Here is a 20,832-nt window from a genome sequence, read left to right as displayed (position 1 = left end):
ATTGAACAAACAAGGTTAAATTTGGATTTCTGTTTTTACACCACCTGTTTCCAATAGTCTCCATTATGTAGAGCTGCCAGAAATAGCAGCCAAATCTCCTTCAAACCATATTAATTTTTAGAATGACATTGTAGAGTAGGTGTGAGGGGTCAGAGTGGGCCAGTTTGAACATTAAGCGGGTGGAATATTTAGTCCAGATATGGCAGTTTTAAATAAAAGACCAAAACACATAGAACAACATTATTCTAGAATTACCACCAAAATAAGCTGTGTCAACATTATTTACATCAGTTTAGTTAACAAGAAAATATATATGTTAATTTGCAGGCAATTTGCAACATATGCTACCACTAAAAAAATGTATAATTTAGAAAGAGGAAAAACAAACATTAAAAAGAGCAATGAATTTTAATCACCTCGTTAGGGTATGATAATAATACTGTTTTCCTTCAGCATCTTTAGCTATCTTCCAGTTGGCTGGAAGCTTGGTAACTTTTGGCTTTGGAGGTGAGGGTGGTGGAGGAGGTTCGTCATCGGTTGCTGCATTAGTTGAAGTTGTTGATGGTAAAACAATGTTTTGCATTTGTAGCTGTTGTAATTGGTCAACCTGGAAGAGGACAGTTTGAATTGAGGTGAAACAAAGTGAAAACAAGTGGTGAGAATTTAGAAATTCATCATTTAATGTCTGCTTTCCATGCTAGCATGGGTTGGACGATTTGACTGAGGTCTGGCGAACCAAACTCCAATCTGATCTGGCAGAGTTTCTACAGCTGGATGCCCTTCCTAACGTGAACCACTCCGAGAGTGTAGTGGGTGTTTTTACGTGCCACTGGCATGAGGGCCAGTTTGGTGGTACTGGTAACGGCCACGCTCAAATGGTGCTTTTTATGTGTCACCTGCACAGGAGCCAGTCCAGTGGCACTGACGACGACCTTGCCCGAATATTTCACATGCCACCAGCACAAGTGCTAGTAAGGCGACGCGGTAACGATCACACTCGAATTGTGTGTTTAACGTGCCATCGGCACGAAGGCCATATTGTTGCTCTGGCAACGATCTCACTCGTATGGTACTCTTAGCACTCCACTAAATTCACGTTTAAAATATCAAAATGTCACTGTTTGTAATCATCATTATTTGAAGTCCTTTTCCATGCTGACATGGGTTGGATGGTTTGACAGGAGCTGGCCAGATGAAGGGTTGCACCAGGCTCCAATTGTCTGTTTTCGTGTAGACTCTACAGATGGATGCCCTTCTTAATGCCAGCCACTTTAGAGTGTACTGGGTGTTTTTTATGTGGCGCCAGCAAAGGTATAGCATTAGCAAAATTTTGAACATTTTTCTTTCATTTGTTTCAGTCACTGAACTAAGACCATACTGAGGCACAACCTTGATGGGTTTTACCTGATCAAATCAACCTCCATCATTATCTTTAAGTCTGCTACTTATTAAACTGGTCTCTGTTTGCAGAGCCATTAAGTTACAGGGATTTAAACAAACTGAAACATACATACATATGCTGAGCTTCCACTCAAAAAGCACCGGTTGGCCAAGGGCTGTAGTAGAAGACACACACCCAAGGAGCCATGCAGTGGGACTGAACCTGAAACTGCATGGTTGCAAAGTGAACTTTGCACAAACCACACAACCATGTTTGCAGCTGTTCAGATTTAAAAAAAAAAAAAAAAAAAGGGGGAACTACAATATTGTCTTCCTAACCACAATGTAATCTAAAGCAATTTACCTGTTGACAAGCAAACAATCCTTGGTTAATTTGTACAACTTGTGAGCTAGCAACGGCTGGAGTTGAGGCCTGGGGCTGAGAGAAATGCTGTGGAGGAGGTACAACCAGTGCTTGTGGTGTTGGAGGATAGAAAACCTGAGGAGGTGCTGCTGGTGGCTGTTGTGGCGGCTGGCCTTGTTGGCCTTGCACAAATAATGGTGTCTGCGGAGTTGATGATGGAGTCGGAGGAGGAACATTAACAAGAGAAGCTGCAGGCAGCTGCGGAGGCTGAGGGGGTAGCTGAGGTAGAGTGCTGGATTGAGGAGGTGTTGTTTGTGGGTAGGATGTCGTCTGACTTGTTTGAGGTGTAGTCATGTACTTGGATTGAACCTGAAGAGAAAGAAAAGATGTATATTAAGTATTTGTTTTAGTAGAGTAGTTCATGGAAGAAAATCAGATAATCATGGTCTAATTATGATGGGTATCTGTGTTTAGACCAACAGTTCTTAACTATTTTTCATCTATGGATCCCTTTGATTACTATTTTATTCTGATGGACCCCATAGTCATTTGATGTGTAAAAGCTAAGTTTATAGATACTTCTTCCAAAATTCCTATTTTGCTATTTACATATTCACTTGCACAGTTTGGACGCCGTAAAACATCAGAGAAAGAAACCTAATGTTTCTTACAAAAAATACACCTACAGCCCTTAAAATCATTGACCCTGTCAAGTAAAACCAATATCGTAGCTGTGGCCAGTGCCCCAACTGGCTCCCATGCCAGTGGCCCATAAAAAGCATCATCTGAACGTGGTCGATGCCAGGTCCGCCTGACTGGCCCCCATGCCGGTGGCACATAAAAAAGCACCAACTGAAAGTGGCCAATGGCACGTAAAAAGCACCATCTGAATGTGGTTGATACCATGTCCACCTGACCAGCTCATGTGCCGGTGGCACGTAAAAAGCACCAACCAATTGTGGCTGATGCCAGTACCTGCTGACTGGCCCTTCTGCCAGTGGCATCTAAAAAGCACCAGCCGAACGTGATGAATGCCAGGTCCGCCTGACTGGCTCCTGTGCCAGTGACATGTAAAAAGCAACCACTACATTCTCGGAGTAGTTGGCATTAGGAAGGGCATCCAGCCGTAGAAACATTGCCAGTTCAGATTGGAGCCTGGTACAGCCACTGGCTCTCCAGACTTCAGTCAAACCGTCCAGCATGGAAAACAGACATTAAACAATGATGATAATGTGGACCCAATTTACTATTTTTCTTAAGTGGACACCCAGGTCACATAGAATTCCAGAGACCATATGTACCCCAGCTGAGAACCACTGGTTTATGCTAACGGAAATAATTCAACAATGTATTATCATCAATGTTATCAATGTCATTTTAACATCCACTTTCTCATGCTGGTATGGGGCTGCTGGTGTTTACTGAGGCAGATTTTTCTACAGCCTGATGCCCTTTCTGTTGCCAACCAAGGTGGTAATATTTCTCCATAGACAGACATGTTTTCACAGAAGATTGGAAATGAAGGACACTCTAACAGGGATACTAATTTACAATTACCAGAAGGACACAAACACAGGCACAACAGGCTTCTTTCAGTTTCCATCAACAAAATCTACTCACAAGGTTTTGGTTAGCCGAAGGTGCCATGGAGGGAGATAGAAACTGAACCAATGTGGTTGGGAAATAAACTTCTTAGTTATAGAGCCAGCCTGCAGCTCTACTCATAGAATACAAGTTTTATATTTACAGTAAACCCACTTTCAATTCTACAGAAAATTCACAACAACAAAACTGCAAAACCCAAATTTTCCTTTAACCTGGAAAGTTTACTATAAAACAACACAAGTTTCTCTGGAATTAATTAAGTAAAACATAAATGGATATCATAATTTTCTTTCTTAAAAGCCCCAATTACATTACTTTTGACGTGGAAACCAGACATGATACTTAACATGAAGTCTTTGCAGCATAATACTTTCATTCAATAAATTCTATTTGCTTATATAACAATTGTATTGTTGTAACATAGAAGAAAAAGACAATTCATTAATTGTGAATATGTAAACATTTATCAGCATAGTATTAAAAGAATAAAAACTATAAATAATAAAAACAGGAAATTTAGGATATAAACTTACAGAAAAAGCAGGTGTATTAGAATACAAAGTGGGTACAGAGCTCCCAGGTTCTATATATGTTGGTGTCATTGTTGGTAGAACACTATGATTAGGTGTTGTCTGAGGGGTGCCTGTTTCAAGTACAACTGGTACACTTGGTGCTGGCATAAAGCAATGTTCTGAAAGAGCTTCTGCAACTGAAATTTAACAATATTTCAACATTTCATTTAATTTTATAAATATATGTGTATTTAACACCAAAGTTATCCGTTTATTTCATTTATAGAGTGTAGCTTAAACTGTAAGACAATGTAGACACTATATACTATCTTAATACAATTAAATTCAAAAACAAGAGTTCAACGAAAGATTCAGTATTTAAATTCTAGAAAGAAAATGTGTTTATAATATATACACACACACAGACATGTCCTTCATGGCCATGCTGCCACTCCCTCTCCCAGCTGAGAGGTCTGTCTTGCCGGTGCCAGTGCCACATAAAAAGCATCCAGCACACTCTGTGAAGTGGTTGGCATTAGGAAGGGCATCCAGCTGTAGAAGCCATGCCAAAGCAGACAATTGGAATCTGGACAGCTCCTATCAAACTGTCCAACCCATGCCAGCATGGAAAAGGAACATTAAACAATGATGATGGGGACACACACACACACTTTTGATCGTCACCATGTGCAGAGGGAAACCATCATAATTGAGTATCTCAACACCTGGCACAAAGCCACCACTCTCAATGCTGCACCAAGACTCAGCTGAGGAGTCTTGTCTTGCAAGCTGCATTGGCAACCTCACAAGTGCTGGTGCCACAAAAAAAGAGAAAAAGTCTACCCAACACTCTCTCTAAAGTGGTTGACATTAAGAAGGGCATCCTGCCATAGAAATCCAACCAAAGTAGACAGTGGAGCACAACACAGTCCTCTAATGATGGTGGCGGAAGGGCAGTGATCATGACTTTATGCAGAGCCTTTGAAGCCAGTGGAAGGAAAGGAAGAAGCTATCTTCAAAATTGAAACCAAGTCTGGATGCTTGTGACAGAAATAATTCCAGTAAAGACACTAAAGGTGTCAGACAGTGGGATGAAAGTGGGTGATGGGTGTAGTCTACCACCCAAGTAGGTATGACAGGATTTGAACTCAGAATGCAAAGGCCTGGAAGAAAATACTGCAAGCCATCTCATCTGACATTCTTATAGTACTTCCAATCCACTACTCTAGATTGATTTTATTTTTATTAACTCCATAAAACATCATTATTTTATGCTGATTCTAACTTGTAATGATTTTATATTTTTTATTAATTGACATTTTTATGTTTCAAGTTCTATATGTGACTGTTTAATCATGCCATGTTCAAAAGAATCCTTGGAACTGTCTGAATTTCAAAAGAGGCCGTATTGTGGGTCATTCTGAAGGTGGACATAGTCAGTGTAAAATCGCAGAAAACCTTGGGATCCCGCTTTCAACAGTTAACAGAATGATTGTGTAATTCACCAGAGAGAAGAAGGAGTCCACATCACCTCGCCCAGATCAACCAGGGCCCTCTGACAGGACCCTTCTCTTTGTTAAGAGAAGTGTGGAGGATAATTCTTGTTGCAAGGCTTGACATAGCAGAACAAGTTGATGTCAGTCCCAGAAAAGATTGGGCCAGTGAGATGGTGGAGGGGTCGTTAGCATTTTTGGACACTGTCATAGTCTCTAATGAGTCCAGATTTACTGTATTTCCTAACAGTGGTCGATTGTGGGTCTGGAGACTCTGTAATCAAGAATTTGGTGTGAAAAGATTGCAGCCAAAAATGCAACACAACAGCTACTCTGTGATGGTCTGGGGAACAATGATTGATCAGAGCTGGTGGAGAGTGAGGGAAACAAACTCAAGATAAATATGTGTCCATATTGCAGAAAGGACCCCTTCCAATCTTCTCCAGAGGTGAAATGATTAAAGACTCTTTATTTATTCACGGTTAAAATGACCCAAGATTTGTTGGATGAGAATGGCATTAAAAAGCTTCCATGGCCAAGCCAGTCACCAGATATGAACCCTATTGAACACCTCTGGGACATAATGGACAGGACACTTCATAAAAAGAACAAGAAAGCATCTTCAAAGCCAGATCTTTTGAGATTACTACATGAAACTTGGCAAGAAATTCCGCGAGAGAATATTTGTCATCTGATCAGTAACATACCTAATGGGGTCCTTGCATTGAAAAATGCAAAGGGCATTATAATTTAAGAATTAATAAATAATTTCAATGTATAATTTCAGATTTAAATAAATTTTGATTATAAAGGTGTCTATTTACTTCTGCCATGTCCGTGTATATATGTGAATACGTGTGCATGTTGGAGTGAGTATTTGTAAGTGTACATATTTTCTTACCTGATGGTTGTTGAGTAACTGCTGGTGAAGTAGCAGCTGTTACTGCTACACTTGGTTTTGGATAACTAGGCTCAGCAGGTACAGGCGTAACAGGTGGTGGAACAGATATCTGATAGTTGTTGCTTTCAGTCTGATAACTAGTCTGTTCTGTGGTGGTTTGGAAAGTCGTTTGTTCAGGTGCAGGGACCTGGTATGCATTTGGGTCCGTAGGGGTTACAGAATAAGCATTTGCATCAGGTGGTTGTATTTGATAAGCATTTGGGTCAGTTGGGTGTATTTGATAAGCATTAGGATCTGTTGGGGGTGGCACTGGGTATACAGCTGGATCAGCTGTTGACACTGCATAGGCAGCTGGATCTGTAGGGGGTGGTATGAGATAATTGGATAGATGGTAAACACTGTTGGGGTCTTGATACTGAGCATTTGGATCTTGTGGGTATGTAGCAGGATTTGGAAACATTCCAGTCACTGGGTCTGCTTGGTAAGCTACCACTGCTGAAGGATCTTGTGTATATGCTACATTCGGATCATGCTGGTAAACCATGTTTGGATCTTGTTGGTAAGCAATATTTGGGTCATGCTGTGCATAGTAATCATAGCCATTGCCTTCCCCAGAAATATTGTATTGTTGCATATATTCTTGTTGTTGTTGAATGTAAGCTGCTTCTTGTTGCTTTTGAAATTCTGCACGTTCATCTTCTGCTCTTACTTGGGCCTCAAACTGTTGGCGCCGTTCTTCTTTGCTCAGCTTGGGCGGTGTAGGTAGCAGAACACGCCTGTTGAAACCATAAATTCTATATATGTAAAATGCAAAATATAACACTTAAATGAATTGCATGAAAGAAACAAGGCATATATAAAACATAAAAACAAACAATAAATACATTTGAGATAAAAAATACGAGAAAGACATCATAACTATTCATATTTATATTAACAATTATTATAATAGTATTAGAATTAAGTACATGTGTGCGTGTTCTTTAATATGTAGCTTCAACATCTGACAACATTAAAGAAAGACATTAACATTGTAACTCAATGAATTATTTGGTGATCCATTGAAGAACTATCAAGATGTGAAGATTCCATAGGTAGAAACACACTGAATAGATTTCCCATTGCCTTTTTTCTGGCCATGGATGCATTGGAAATAAGGGTTAAACATTAACAAAACATTGTGCCTGCTTTGTCTTTGCTGCTCATAGCAGTGAACTACCTTTGCCTCTACAATACCCATTTAAGGGGAGTGGAAGTGAACTAGTGTCAGTTCAAGGATAGGCAAGCCAATGGCTAAAGTGACTTAAACATGAAGCAGGAGATAACACTGTGGTGCTACAGTAGAAAGCAACTGCTACAGATTGGGACTGAACCTGAAACCACATGGGTGGGAAGCTTATTAACCACACAGCCACACTTAAGCTTATACTCAGCAATAGAAGATAAAATTTGTATTTCACAGATTCATTAATTTCATCTATAGATTATTACCAATAAACATATAATTACCTCACAAAAACAAAATATTTAAAAAACTATATTGCAATAATATTGAGATTTAATATTTCAACTAAAATTAATTATAAGAGTTGTTTGCAATATACACAATAATTCTTTGCCTCACAACATATTTTGATTTAAAGTATTTCAAAACAAACTGGTGTTTTTTATAGTCATGTTTTTCTTATTATTAATATTTTTTCGTTCCTGAAAATATAATTCATTATTTCTTTGCAATAACTGATAGTTTTATTCTAAGTTCTGTGATTATTTAATCTGTAATTTGCCTTAGGCATTCTTTCATCTTTATGGATCTTTTACAGTTCACTTTTTTGTCTTTTCATCCCATGTACCATGCACATCATTTGTTATCACTGTCAGGTGTTGGGGGTCAATATAATCAGCTAGTCCCACTTACCCAAATTTCAGGCCTTATACCTATAGTGGAAATTATTATTATTATTATTACTACTACTACTTCTATTATTATTATTATTATTATTATATATATATATATATATATATATATATAAAAAGTGGTGATCTGGCAGAATCAGTAGTGCATTGGACAAAATGCATAGCAGCATTTCTTCTGAGTTCAAAACCCATGAAGATAAACTTAGCATTTATGTTTTTGGGGCTGATAAAATAAACTATCAGTAAAGTACTGAAGTCAATGTAATAGATCTGCAGCTCCCCACACAACTGCTGGCCTTGTGCCAAAATTAGATGATTATTACAGAAATAAAATTCCCTGTGAATTAAATTTCACAATTCGACACCCATCCCAGATTTAAAGGCTCATACTACAAATGACATTAAATTGAATACAAGAAATAAAACAAAATACCTAGGCCTATTGGGATTGAGCAATTCTTGAACATCATCCCGCCTTCGATCTGAGCGTGTTCTAAATCGATTATGATTTTTATCAGGTGATGCCTCATATCTACGCTTACGATCTCTTTCTGTAAAAAATATAAAAATATCAACATGATAAAGCAATGCAAAAACAAACTCCACGCTCAATTTTAAACATAATTTCGGAAATATAGCTTCAATATATATATATATATATATAAAATAATAATTTACTTGTTTGAAGGAAGGAAAAAAACAATTACAGTTTTGAATACAAAAGATATATGTATTTAAAATAGAAAATAAAAAAGTTGAATATTTGCTGAGAAGCAATCAGTTTAATTACAATTACAAGTTATAAACTTGCCTAATTCTCTTTCTGTTCTTTTCCGCTCTTCAACCTTTTCTTTTTTGGGATTTTGAAAACTTCCTGTTAAAAAAAAACAAAAAGACATTAAGTATTTTTGTGTGGGTGTGTATGGGTTTACAACAAAAAAAAAAAAAATAGCTCACAACACGGAGTTTAAATGATTTATTATTTTTGAAGCTGGGAACACCCCAGGTGTGGCTCAAAGCCTTGAGCCTTGTGTGCACCACATTTCAAATGCTTATAAAGTGTTAAACACAAAACTCAAAACCCCTGAATAAATATTTTCAGCTTCAAAAATAATTCAACACACACACAACTATGTACATGTGTACAAACACATTTGACTTACTAACATAAGTCCAGTGACTAAATAAACAAACTACTCTCCTACACCTAATTAGTAAAAATAATTGTTGCTTTTCAAAAACAAGTTGCCTTCAGTTCCAAACATTATGCACATATAAAGAAAATGCATAAGTTTCTTTATCAGCATGGGGCATAGATTGTGAAATGATGATACAGAAGTCTGTTTGGTCAAGGTCGGCCCTGATCAAAGAAACCCTGCAATGATTAGCCCCATTTTATTTTCAATTCAATGTATCTAGGGCTACATTATTTGATGTGTCCTTCTTATTTTAAACTTGCAAGGTGTGGTTTCAAGGGAACTCAGCTGCTATTCTTTAGCAAATTACGCACCTACAAAGATGCTCTTTTGTTAGCTTGATGTAGAAGTTAATAGCACAAGCAACGGAGTACATGAGCTTCTTTCAGAATGTTACAGGATGGATCTCCTATACATACAAGTTCATTTATAGATTACAGACATTCACACACACACACACAATACATTTATTATTAACAATTATTTCTACTATAGGCATAAGGCCTGAAATTTCAGGGGAGGGGCTAGCCGATTACACCAACCCAAGTACTGAACTAGTACTTCTTTTATTGATCCCAAGGGGATGAAAAGCAAAGTTGACCTTGGTGGCATCTGAACATAGAATAGAAAGAGGTGGAAGAAAGGCTGCCAAACAGTTTGTTTAATATGCTAACAATTCCTCCAGCTCATCACCTTGGGTTTTTTTCCTTAATAAGAATAATCTGTTTACATAGTACCTTTTAGCCACTGAACTTCGTTTGTTTCTATTCTCAATTTCCCCCCATTTCATGGGTTAGATCAGTATCCTTTTAGCTGGCTGTCCTCCTGTTGCCAACCTTTATCTGTTTTTCAAATAAAGGACCTCCTGTTTCATACATCTTCATAGGAATGAAGTGAGTGGACAATTAGTTGAAAGAAGCAACAACAAAATTGCTCACAGTCAGCTACTTTTATAGAGTGCAAACGTCAACACACATATACAGGTGCATGCACACACACGCACACACAACTATACACAATAGGCTTCTTTCAGTTTCAGACAAAGCTTTGATTGGCCCAAGGTTGTGGTAGAAGTCACTTGCCCAATGTACTAGTCAGGAAGCAAACTTTTTAACCATACAGCCTACAGCCATGTCTATTTCTCCAAACAACCATGCCTGTGATGTAACATTAAAACAAGTTCTTTTAAATGTTTACTTAAAGTGTTACCTTTAAATCACTCCAGTGCTTGAGTAGGTCAGTGGCGAGAGAAACCACTGATGACAACTTGCTTGAATCAAAGTTCTTCTCGTCCGCTGCTACCTTGACCTCATTGCTGCTGTCATCGTCTTTTGTTAAAGTATCGTCTTCTGACTTTTCTTTCGTTGATTTCTCAAGTATATCTGGAGAGGAAGATTCAGCCTCATTAGACTGGATTTTGTCGTCAACAACAGGTGAAGAGGAAGATTCACTTGATAACTCTTTTTGCAGTTCTGGTTTAATAAGAATTCCACTTTTAGGCACTCCACTAGAAGGTGATTTAGAAGATCTGGTTTCATCTAAATCGTCTATGTACAAATTTCCTCCTGGGGTAGAATAATCTGTATATGTCATATCAGAGCTGTCGGCAACTTCATTCAGTCCATTTTTAGTTGTAGGTTCATTGACATATATCATGCCGCTCAACCGGCTACACTCTGACATTTCACTGTCCGAACTAGTTTCGTCAGCAAATTTAACCTTCTTCTTCGGTGGTCGTTCATCTCGACTTGCCACTGATGAAGGAGTGCCAGCTTGTGACGAATTATCATTGCTTTGTTCTGTTTCAATTTCGGGATCTGCCGTCAATTTAAGTTCAGTAGCCCATTTTAAAACCATAGGTAAAATTTTACTTTCTTGCAGAATTGTCTTGTTAGTTATGGGAAGCATCTTCAAAGTGTCCAAGATCTACAAAAGAAATAAAAGGGTTTCATATTATTGCAATGCTTATTAGAACCCATTACATATAAAAATATATTTATAGCTATAAACAGCAAATAATACCTGTAATTTTAAATAGGGAGCCCCATCACCAATATCAGCCATCCAGCTCCACAGTAAAGGTAGGCCATGATAGTCCAAGAATAGACGCAAACAAGCCTGCTCATTTGTGCCCTAAGAATGAGAAAGGAGGGAAAAAAGTTGAATGAAACAGAAACAGATCAAAATGAAAGACAGATTATTTATAGATAAAAATTCAGAAAATATGATATCATGATAGAATCAATTTTACTTCATAATTATTTTGTAGCAGCAACAACTGACATAAGGCAAGGCTGTGTGGCCAAGAGGCTTGCTTTACAGCCACATGGCTCTGCGTGCAAGGTGGCAAGCTGGCAGAAACGTTAGCACGCCGGGCGAAATGCGTAGCCGTATTTCGTCTGCCGTTACGTTCTGAGTTCAAATTCCGCCGAGGTCGACTTTGCCTTTCATCCTTTCGGGGTCGATTAAATAAGTACCAGTTACGCACTGGGGTCGATGTAATCGATTTAATCCATTTGTCTGTCCTTGTTTGTCCCCTTGTGGGTAGTAAAGAAATAACTACTGTATTGCAGCTAGGGTAACTGCCAAGAGTTGACCAATGCCTTATGAGAGAGTATGTTAAATATAAAACAAAAAGCCAGGTGTGTGTGTGTGAATGTATGTATGTGTGTCTATGTCTGTGTTTGTGTCCCAAGGTCTTGATATTTGTACACTATAAACAAAACTACTGGTCATAGAACCATCCACACCTTGGGGAAATGGTGTTATTTGTCTGCAATCTTCCATGAAACATGACTTGCTATTGTTCATGTTCAAAGGACGAGGGAAAATATTACCTTGCTTGGAACAGGTGAGGTTTCATGATAAGAACATCCAACTGTAGAAAATCTGCTTCAATGAGTTTCATCAAACCCATGCAAGCATGGAAAAGTGGACATTTAATGAAGATGGTGATGGAGTGTTGTACAATATATAAAATAAATCCATTTTTACTGGAAACAAGAATGGTTTTTGTGATAAGGTTTAAAGTCTGATTCACCTACCTGCAATATGCGCAATATGGACAATCGATGGTCATTACTTTCTGCTCTAACCATTAACCTGCACAGGTTAAGTACATGTTCTTTATTCTTTAATCCTTCCAACTGGGACATTCGTTCCATTTCTTCTTCCAACTAAAAGCAAAATCAGGATATAGAGAAAAGGAAAAATGAAAAAGAAAAAGGAATTTAAAATGTAGATTTTCTATAGTATTATAAATGGAAAAACAAAATGAAACTCAGATAATTTGCCTTAAGGCAAGAAGATATTAAGGCAACACAGAAAGGCATTTTGTGGATTTGCAATCAAATCAATAAGCCTGATGGCAGAAAGAGAGCTAAGTTAATGAAATTAGGTAAGGTAATATAGTTATCACACTAAACGTGATCTAAAAAAAAATTTTTTATCATTAAAAAAAGTGGAAAATTCATAGGAATCTAGTTTTTATGTATATAAGTGTTTGTATATATTATATATATGTACATGAAGATAGATATAAAGTTATATAAAACAAAAGAAAATTTTCCTAGGGAAACTGAATATCATTACAATGCAAGAAAACTATTTTAAAACTAAATTAACACATTAGCATCAGACAGCATTTATTCACTTTTGTAACAGAAACAAAAACAAGAGACAAAAAAGAATTTTTTTTGTTTTAATTGAGCAGATAGTTTAAAACGGAATATTGACAAAATACTTTACGAGTGTAGCAGAGAAAATATTTTCTTAATTCAGCAAACAAAAAGTACAAAGAAATTGGCAATGTTCTTGCAAAATATACGAAATGCCTCAGGTGGAGAAATTCATTTCCCAAAAGCTTGACAACTCCACCACAATATCTCTAACAATAACAATGGTTTCTTGGGAGAGGTTTTAAACCTTATATTTGTTAAGATAGGAGAGAAGGAAGGAAATTGAAAGATATATGGTAGAAGAAACAGGCTCAGTTCACCACAACACAAACCACTTCACAGATGATAATTATCTCTTTTGATTACATAGAGGACTATATTCTAAGAAGGAAGAAAGAGGAAAGCCTGTACTGATGCCAACCATTATCTTACCACCACCTCTGGCATGGTCTGTAAAATAAAGAAGGAAGTTTGGCCCAAGAGTTGGATTCAGAATTGTGAGGCAGAGATTTATCCCCTCCTTCTAATCTTCTATCCCCACACTCCCTTCTAGTCACCTTCTTGTACTTTGAGGGTACGCTCTAAAAACTCATCATCTTTAAGTTTCTTTTCAGCTCCACCAATTACCTGCATTCACCCTCATATAGCTATGTATATCCTCTACAACAAAAAACTTAGTTCTTGCCTTACCATATTTTAATTTCTGAACATCTAGCACAAAGCTACCTCCTCATCTATGATACTAGTCAAGTTTTGTGAGTTATTACATGGTAACCTCACTTGTGCTGGCGTCACATAAATAGCATCCAGTATACTTTAAAGTGGTTGGCATTGGGAAAGGCATTTAACTGTAGAAACCATCCCAAAGCAGATAGTAGAGCTTGGCACAGTCCTCCGGATTGTTGGATCCTACTGAACTATCTGCCTCGCGCCAGCATGGAAAATATGTTAAATGATGAGATTTATATATGGTAATGCAACATATCTGCCTCCATAATTATAATAATATATTAAAGCTACAATAATGCAACTTTAAGGCAATAATTAACCAGCCCCAACAAAATTCAATCTTGGGCTATATATAAAACTAATTGGATAATAGATTAATTGAATCAGTTATGATATCTTAAATGAAAAAAACATCTTACTAAAATGTCTTCATTTTCTTTGATTTTGAAAATGTTAACTATTAGTAATTTATGATGAATCTCAAAATCAAGTAATAAAAATTATAATTTAATAAAGTGCTCTAATAAATTGGATACTAATTAAAACACTGAAAGTAGAAATGACAGTAGATAATGTGAAACGTAAATTAATAAAACAGAAAACATCCAACAATTAATACATACAAATAGACATCAATAAGTATCTGGGTGTGTTTGTGTGTCTATAAACACACACAAACACACACACATAAATACATACACTGAAAATATGTATAAATGCTGTCAACATGCATGATTATTTAATGACTTAGTATAATTAAAGTCAGATTTTTAGATATGCAGTAATGTGTGAGTAATGTATATGTATGTGTGTGAGAGAGAAAAGATAGAGAGAGACAGAGAGAGAGAGAAAGTGAAAATAGAAATGCAAAGAAGCTGATAGTTTTTCACTTTATATAAAAAGTAAACGAAAGCTGGGGAAGGGACTGAACATTATATGGGGGTTAAGGGTGGCGAACGAACCCCTGAAATTTAGGTATCATAGCCTACAGATGGTTAGTGACACATGACACATCTGCTGCTGTAGTTTGTTGCCTAGTCTGAATACTAGCAGGAGGTTAGTTTCTAATTTTACCATGAGTAGTTTTATCTGGCCATCTGGTTGCTTCTTAACGGCGCCTTGTTCGTCATCGCCGTCGTCCTCCTCATCACCGTTGTCACCACCATTGTCGTCACCGTCATCACCATCATCATCACTCTGCGACATGTTGTTCCATTGCTTATTGAGCTTTAGGATATTCTGGAAATAGGGTCAGGGGAAAAGGTTTTGAAAATTCCATTCCAGTATCACAGGCTTTCTACAGAATTCCAACAACTGATTTCAGGCATATGATGGAACAGCTGACTTCAAGATATTTAGAGGAATTTGGTTATACAACTCAAAAAAGCAAGAATTCGAGTTAAGTATTTTTAGTTCAAAGACAATAGATACAAAATACGTATATCCTCAACACTATGCTCTTATTCTAATTCTTTTCTCATTTTAAACTTAGTGATAAAACATGTATAATTTCTTTTTAACAACTACAAAGCTAATTAAGCCTTTATGAAATAATATAGTTTTGACGAAACTTTGGCTAAGAAAAAGCAATAGAAGTCCTTTTATTGGACAAATATTATTTCCACTAGCCATCAAAATGAATTTCAGTTAAGTTGTCACTTAAATATATTATTCCAATAATCAATATATCAATTACATTCTACATAAAATTTCATAAGATGCTACACTGTCAGTGTTAGATTTGAAGAAAGCCATGGTTACAGAACATTGTAAAATAAAATAAAGTTCTAGAATTCAGAACTTGAAGAAAATAAAATACTTTTTTTTTTTCAAGTTACAAAATTAGAAAACCTTTTGTTTTAGAAAAGGTTTTAAAAATTCAATTTACAAAAAGAATTAACAGATAATAAATTTTGCCAGACATGATAAAAATAATTTGAAAATTTCAATTGCAAAAAAAAAAAAAAGAGGAAAAATGGAATGAAAATGTAAACAGAAATTAGAATTTTCAAAAACAAAGAAAAGCAAACAAAAAGGGTATCCAAAAGGAAACTTAGAACTTTTAAGTCAGAATTTTATATCTCCAACCTATATTTTTGTACTTGGCTAATTAACATATTTGATCAGTGACAGAATCTGTGATGTTGATTTTTAATTATTAAAGACCTGTGCAATTGGTGGATGGCCAGATCAAAATCATTGGTAAAATTAGAAAATAAAAATTTTGTTTCTGATAAAAACCAAAATAATAATAAAAAAATATTCTTCCTTGTAATCTATAACATATATATTTGTGTCTAATAATAAAGTAGAATAGAACTTGGGACCTAAACAAAAGCTTACAGAGAAGCTTTTAGAACAATATAAACCAAAAAAAAATAGTGAATTAATTTTAAGAGTTTTTAAATATCCACAGCAGCATTAATATTTTAACTTAGAAGCATGATTAGTACCAAAAATCCAAATAAAATTAATTGAGTTAATGGCTCTGATAGAATTGCTTGAATCACATTATAAAGCATTAACCAATCTATATAGATAAGCCGAGATTGCAAGGGCAGCTTTTAGGCAACAAACCAAGCTCTGTAACTAAATGGCTAGCCAATTAAAATGAGAACAAATTAGTATGAAATAATTCATTATTTCATTTTAATTTTTAAAGAATGTCAAATGTATTCCTAATCTTTAAGTTATACCACTTATTTGGTTATTTATAAGCAAAAATGTTATGATAAAGAAAAGGAAAATAAAAAACCAGACTACCCATATTCCAGTAACAAATTAGAAATAAATCAGAGAAGTGGTATTTTACAAAAAGATTAAGTAATTTGACCAAAAGCTTTTATTTCTGAAATCATCTTGGCCATAATTATCCAACAGAACAATTTTTTAAAGTGGAATATAGCACAATATTTTGAATTAGTAAACTCACAGATTCATCTTCAAACTCTTTCTTTTTCTTTTCTGAGGAAACACTTTTCTTCTTGGATTTCACTGTAGACTTCTTCTTACCACCTATTGTTCCTCGACAACAACTTGAGCCACAGTGACATTTTTGTGCTTGTTTGCTGCACAAATAATATAAAATGCCACTGAAAGACTTTTCTAACTATTCATATATTTGGAATTTAAAAAGAAAAGATCTAAGTCGATGTTAAACTATCAAGATGTGGTCATTTATGAGAACCATGATTACAACAAAGAAAGTTGAAAGATTTTTTTCAACAAGTAAATACTGAACAGTATATATAAAGGATAAAATCTTTTTAAGAGCAGAAAAATTTGCTGGCAAATTTTTCTGCTCTTAAAAAGATTTTATCCTTTATATATACTGTTCAGTATTTATGTGTTGAAAAATATATCTTTCTACTTGTTCTATTATTCATGAACTTCAAAAAAAAATATTTAAAAAAAAATTTAATAAAGAATATTAAATACAATGGAGTAGGGCATCAGTAGCCAGATCTTATGTCAAACGATCTTGTTACTTAATAATACTGTAATATATTTGATTAAATAATAAAACTGAAACACACACTTGACTTTAATAGATAAAAGTACTAGCTTAATATCAAAGCTTTAGCTCCATCATATGTCAGGTTAACTCTCTTGTTTAGTAGTGTAACAAAGGAATGAAATAATATACCTAGATATCAGATTTACCTTTCAAACTGATAATCAAATGTCATCTCCTGCCCAGCACTAATAAACGTTTTGGTGAAAAATCCAATTCGCAGCATTCCATTTACCGTCCACTAAAGAAAAAATAAATAAATAAATAAGCTGAGCATTACAATTGATTTTGCAGATAATATATGAAAATTTCTATTTATAACGAATGTACAGTGAAACAAAGTCAAACTGATTTAACTAAATATTAGTTTGAATTTCTATAAGATTACAAAAGATCTGAGGTGTTTCTCTCCACCAAATCAACTTCCAAAACAGGGCTATAGTAGAACACCTGCTGAAGGTACTATGCAGTGGGACTGAACCAGAAACCATTTGGTAGGGAAGTAAACTTCTCAACCACACAGCCATGCCAGCACCTATCAAATGAAAATGAAATCAATTTATCTGCCACGAGTCAAACCTCTCAGTAGCTAATGTGTAATGATTGTGGACAAGGCACATAACACTGTTTGCTCCAGTTTACTTGGTTTACAAAGAGGCTGCACCCTGATTTAACACCAAGCAGTTTGCATAAGGAACAACATATGGCTGTAAAAACAAACTGTTATAATAGTATGCATATGATCAATTCTGACAAATTACAAGACCTATGCTAACATAGAGGAATTATAGAAAAAAAAAACAGTTCCTTCTCACAAACTCACCTTTTGAGTTTCACAATTTGGATCACAGCTATGATTAATAAAACGAGATTTATTTCCTCTGTATGTGGCATCAATCACTTCATCAGCATTCAGGGACATGAAATAATAATGCTCCTGGCCATTTTTAGCATACTGCTTTGTCCGATTCTTGAACTGCTTATAGTCAAGAACTTCTCCAACATACTCCATGACAAATGTATGCCTACAAAAGAAAGTAAACAAAAGATTAATTGCTTTGATAGAACTAAAAAGACTGTTTAAAGGAATATCAGCATCATCATCATCATTTAACATTCGCTTTCCATGCTAGCATGGGTTGGGCGATTTAACCGAGGTCTGGCAAACCATATGGCTGCACCAGACTCCAATCTGATCTGGCAGAGTTTCTACAGCTGGATGCCGTTCCTAATGCCAACCACTCCGAGAGTGTTGTAGGTGTTTTACGTGCCACCGGCACAAGGGCCAGTCAGGCGGTACTGGCAATGGCCATGCTCAAATGGTGCTTTTTATGTGCCACCTGCACAGGAGCCAGTCCAGCGGTACTGGCAATGACCTCACTCGAATGTTTTTTCACGTGCCACCAGCACAAGAGCCAGTAAGGCAACGCAGGTAATGATCACGCTCGAATGGTGTTTTTTATGTGCCATTGGCACGGAGGCCAGCTTGCTCTGGCAACAATCACACCCAATTCTTTTTTTTAAAAATCTTCAAAATTACATTTATTAAATGTATACTAAAGTATGTATCGTTAGGTGTGCATGTGTGTGTATGTAATCATCATCATCATTTAATGTCCATTTTGGACAGTTTGACATGATCCAGTGAAACAGAGTTGCATTGTGTACCATGTCAGCTTTGGCATGGTTTCTAAAGCTGGATGCCCTTCTAATGCCAACCATTTTATAATGTGTCCTGGGAGCTGTTTTTTTTTTTTTCATGCCACCAGTACTACTAGGGTTGCCAAGTATCTTGCAAGAGAGGAAAGGACAAAAAAAGGGGAAGACAAATAAAGGCAGAAAGGGAAAAGCCTTCAACTAAGTGGTGGCGATGATGGTACTTGAGATGAGGGAGAGGTGATATTTTTATGTCAGGGACAAGCATCTTATTTCTTCAATGCCCACAAGGGGCTAAACATAGAGGGGACAAACAAGGACAGACAAAGGGATTAAATCGATTATATCGACCCCAGTGCGTAAATGGTACTTAATTTATTGACCCTGAAAGGATGAAAGGCAAAGTCAAACTCGGCAGAATTTGAGCTCAGAACATAAAGTCAGATGAAATACTACTAAGCATTTCGCCTGGTGTGCTAACGTTTCTGCTATTTCGCCAACTTGCTACAGATAAGATACATAGCTACCTGACATTTATATCAGAGTGAATGGGGGTATCTGTGAGGAAGTTAAGGACAGTGGATCAGGAGTAGGTGGTTTATAAAAGTGAGAGGAAAGAGTAGCAGATAGTTAGAGATAAGAGTAGAGGTGAATAGAGAGGGTGAAGAACAAGAATGGAGAAGTGGTTTGAAGGGAAATACCAGTAGATACACACACACACATGCATGCATGCATGTATATCTGCATAACTATTTCTTTACTACCCACAAGGGGCTAAACACAGAGGAGACAAACAATGAGAGACAGACGGATTAAGTCGATAATATCGACCCCAGTGCGTAACTGGTACTTAATTTATCAACCCCGAAAGGATGAAAGGCAAAGTCGACCTCGGCGGAATTTGAACTCTGAACGTAACGGCAGACGAAATACCGCTAAGCATTTCACCCGGCATGCTAACGATTCTGCCAGCTCATCGCCATTAAGTCTACTCAATCACTTTCTTCTTTTCTCAATCTCACTGTATTATGCTGCCTGTGTGAGTAAGAATGGCAATAGTTTCATTTGTTCACATAGCTTTTCATCGTCCTTGACCTCTCACTCACCTTGAAACATGTGCTTTAACCACATTGAAAAATGAGGAAACACTCAGTATTATTAAGCTAGAGTTGGGAACATAAATGAACATGAAAGTCTGATGGGAAGTTTTAAATATTTTAAAACAGGAGGTTTGTATCATAGAATCAGGAGTAGTCTCAAGAATGTTGGTATCAAAAGAGTTAAGGGGACCACCCCAGGTAAGGACTCTAGCTATATTCCCTACCTTGCAATTTAGTATCAACATTTATTTATCTGTACCATTTATCCATTGCATGCTATCTGTCATGCTCTTATCCCTAATTTCTTCTGTTACTGGTGCCATAATGCATTCAGTGCACTGTATAGAGATGTTGGTCATAGGAAGAGCATCCAACCACAAAAATCAAGCCAAAAATGAAAACTGTGAGATTGCTCCTCCAATCTATCTGCAAGTGCAATAATGACCATCCAACCCAAAGAAGCATGGAAAAGTAGACTTAAAACAATGAGGATGATGGTTAAAAACAATAGTTTCTAAGTAAGATTACTTACGGTAGGACATCTTCAAGAGTCATCAATCCAAGTCCTTTGTTTTCTGTCTGGAATGTTGTGACATTTACATATTGATGCTAAAAAGTACAAAATATTATTATTATTATTACATTTAATTCCTGAGTGTCAGCTGTAATCAAAAAGCGTTACTAGAATTTATACATTTGTTTCAAATGTTATATTTTCATAGCAGGAGTCACTTAGGAGCCATCTTGGGCCCTTAGTCTAGTAAGATGTAAGGCAATCTTCACTAGAG

At 36.3% G+C, this 20,832-nt stretch overlaps 1 protein-coding gene across 1 annotated transcript in view; it reads right to left on the bottom strand.

The window, feature by feature from the left end:
* The window catches only part of LOC115232341, a 94,524-nt gene that overhangs the window by 11,428 nt on the left and 62,264 nt on the right, over positions 1-20,832 (bottom strand). Inside the window, exons 5-18 of the mRNA XM_036506869.1 lie at positions 20,577-20,653; positions 18,112-18,313; positions 17,438-17,529; positions 16,707-16,842; positions 14,849-15,013; positions 12,413-12,544; positions 11,391-11,501; positions 10,578-11,294; positions 8,985-9,046; positions 8,606-8,779; positions 6,256-7,049; positions 3,883-4,058; positions 1,745-2,113; positions 417-607 (exon numbers count right to left, since the gene is read on the bottom strand). Coding sequence (XP_036362762.1) covers positions 417-607; positions 1,745-2,113; positions 3,883-4,058; positions 6,256-7,049; positions 8,606-8,779; positions 8,985-9,046; positions 10,578-11,294; positions 11,391-11,501; positions 12,413-12,544; positions 14,849-15,013; positions 16,707-16,842; positions 17,438-17,529; positions 18,112-18,313; positions 20,577-20,653 — 3,398 coding nt within the window. The remainder of the gene's footprint in view (positions 1-416; positions 608-1,744; positions 2,114-3,882; positions 4,059-6,255; positions 7,050-8,605; positions 8,780-8,984; positions 9,047-10,577; positions 11,295-11,390; positions 11,502-12,412; positions 12,545-14,848; positions 15,014-16,706; positions 16,843-17,437; positions 17,530-18,111; positions 18,314-20,576; positions 20,654-20,832) is intronic.

This window comes from Octopus sinensis, linkage group LG1 (assembly GCF_006345805.1).
Source record: "Octopus sinensis linkage group LG1, ASM634580v1, whole genome shotgun sequence".
In the NCBI taxonomy this organism is placed as follows: Eukaryota; Metazoa; Mollusca; class Cephalopoda; order Octopoda; family Octopodidae; genus Octopus; species Octopus sinensis.
Note: the sequence above shows the minus strand (reverse complement) of the source record. Positions and strands in the feature narration are given on the sequence as shown.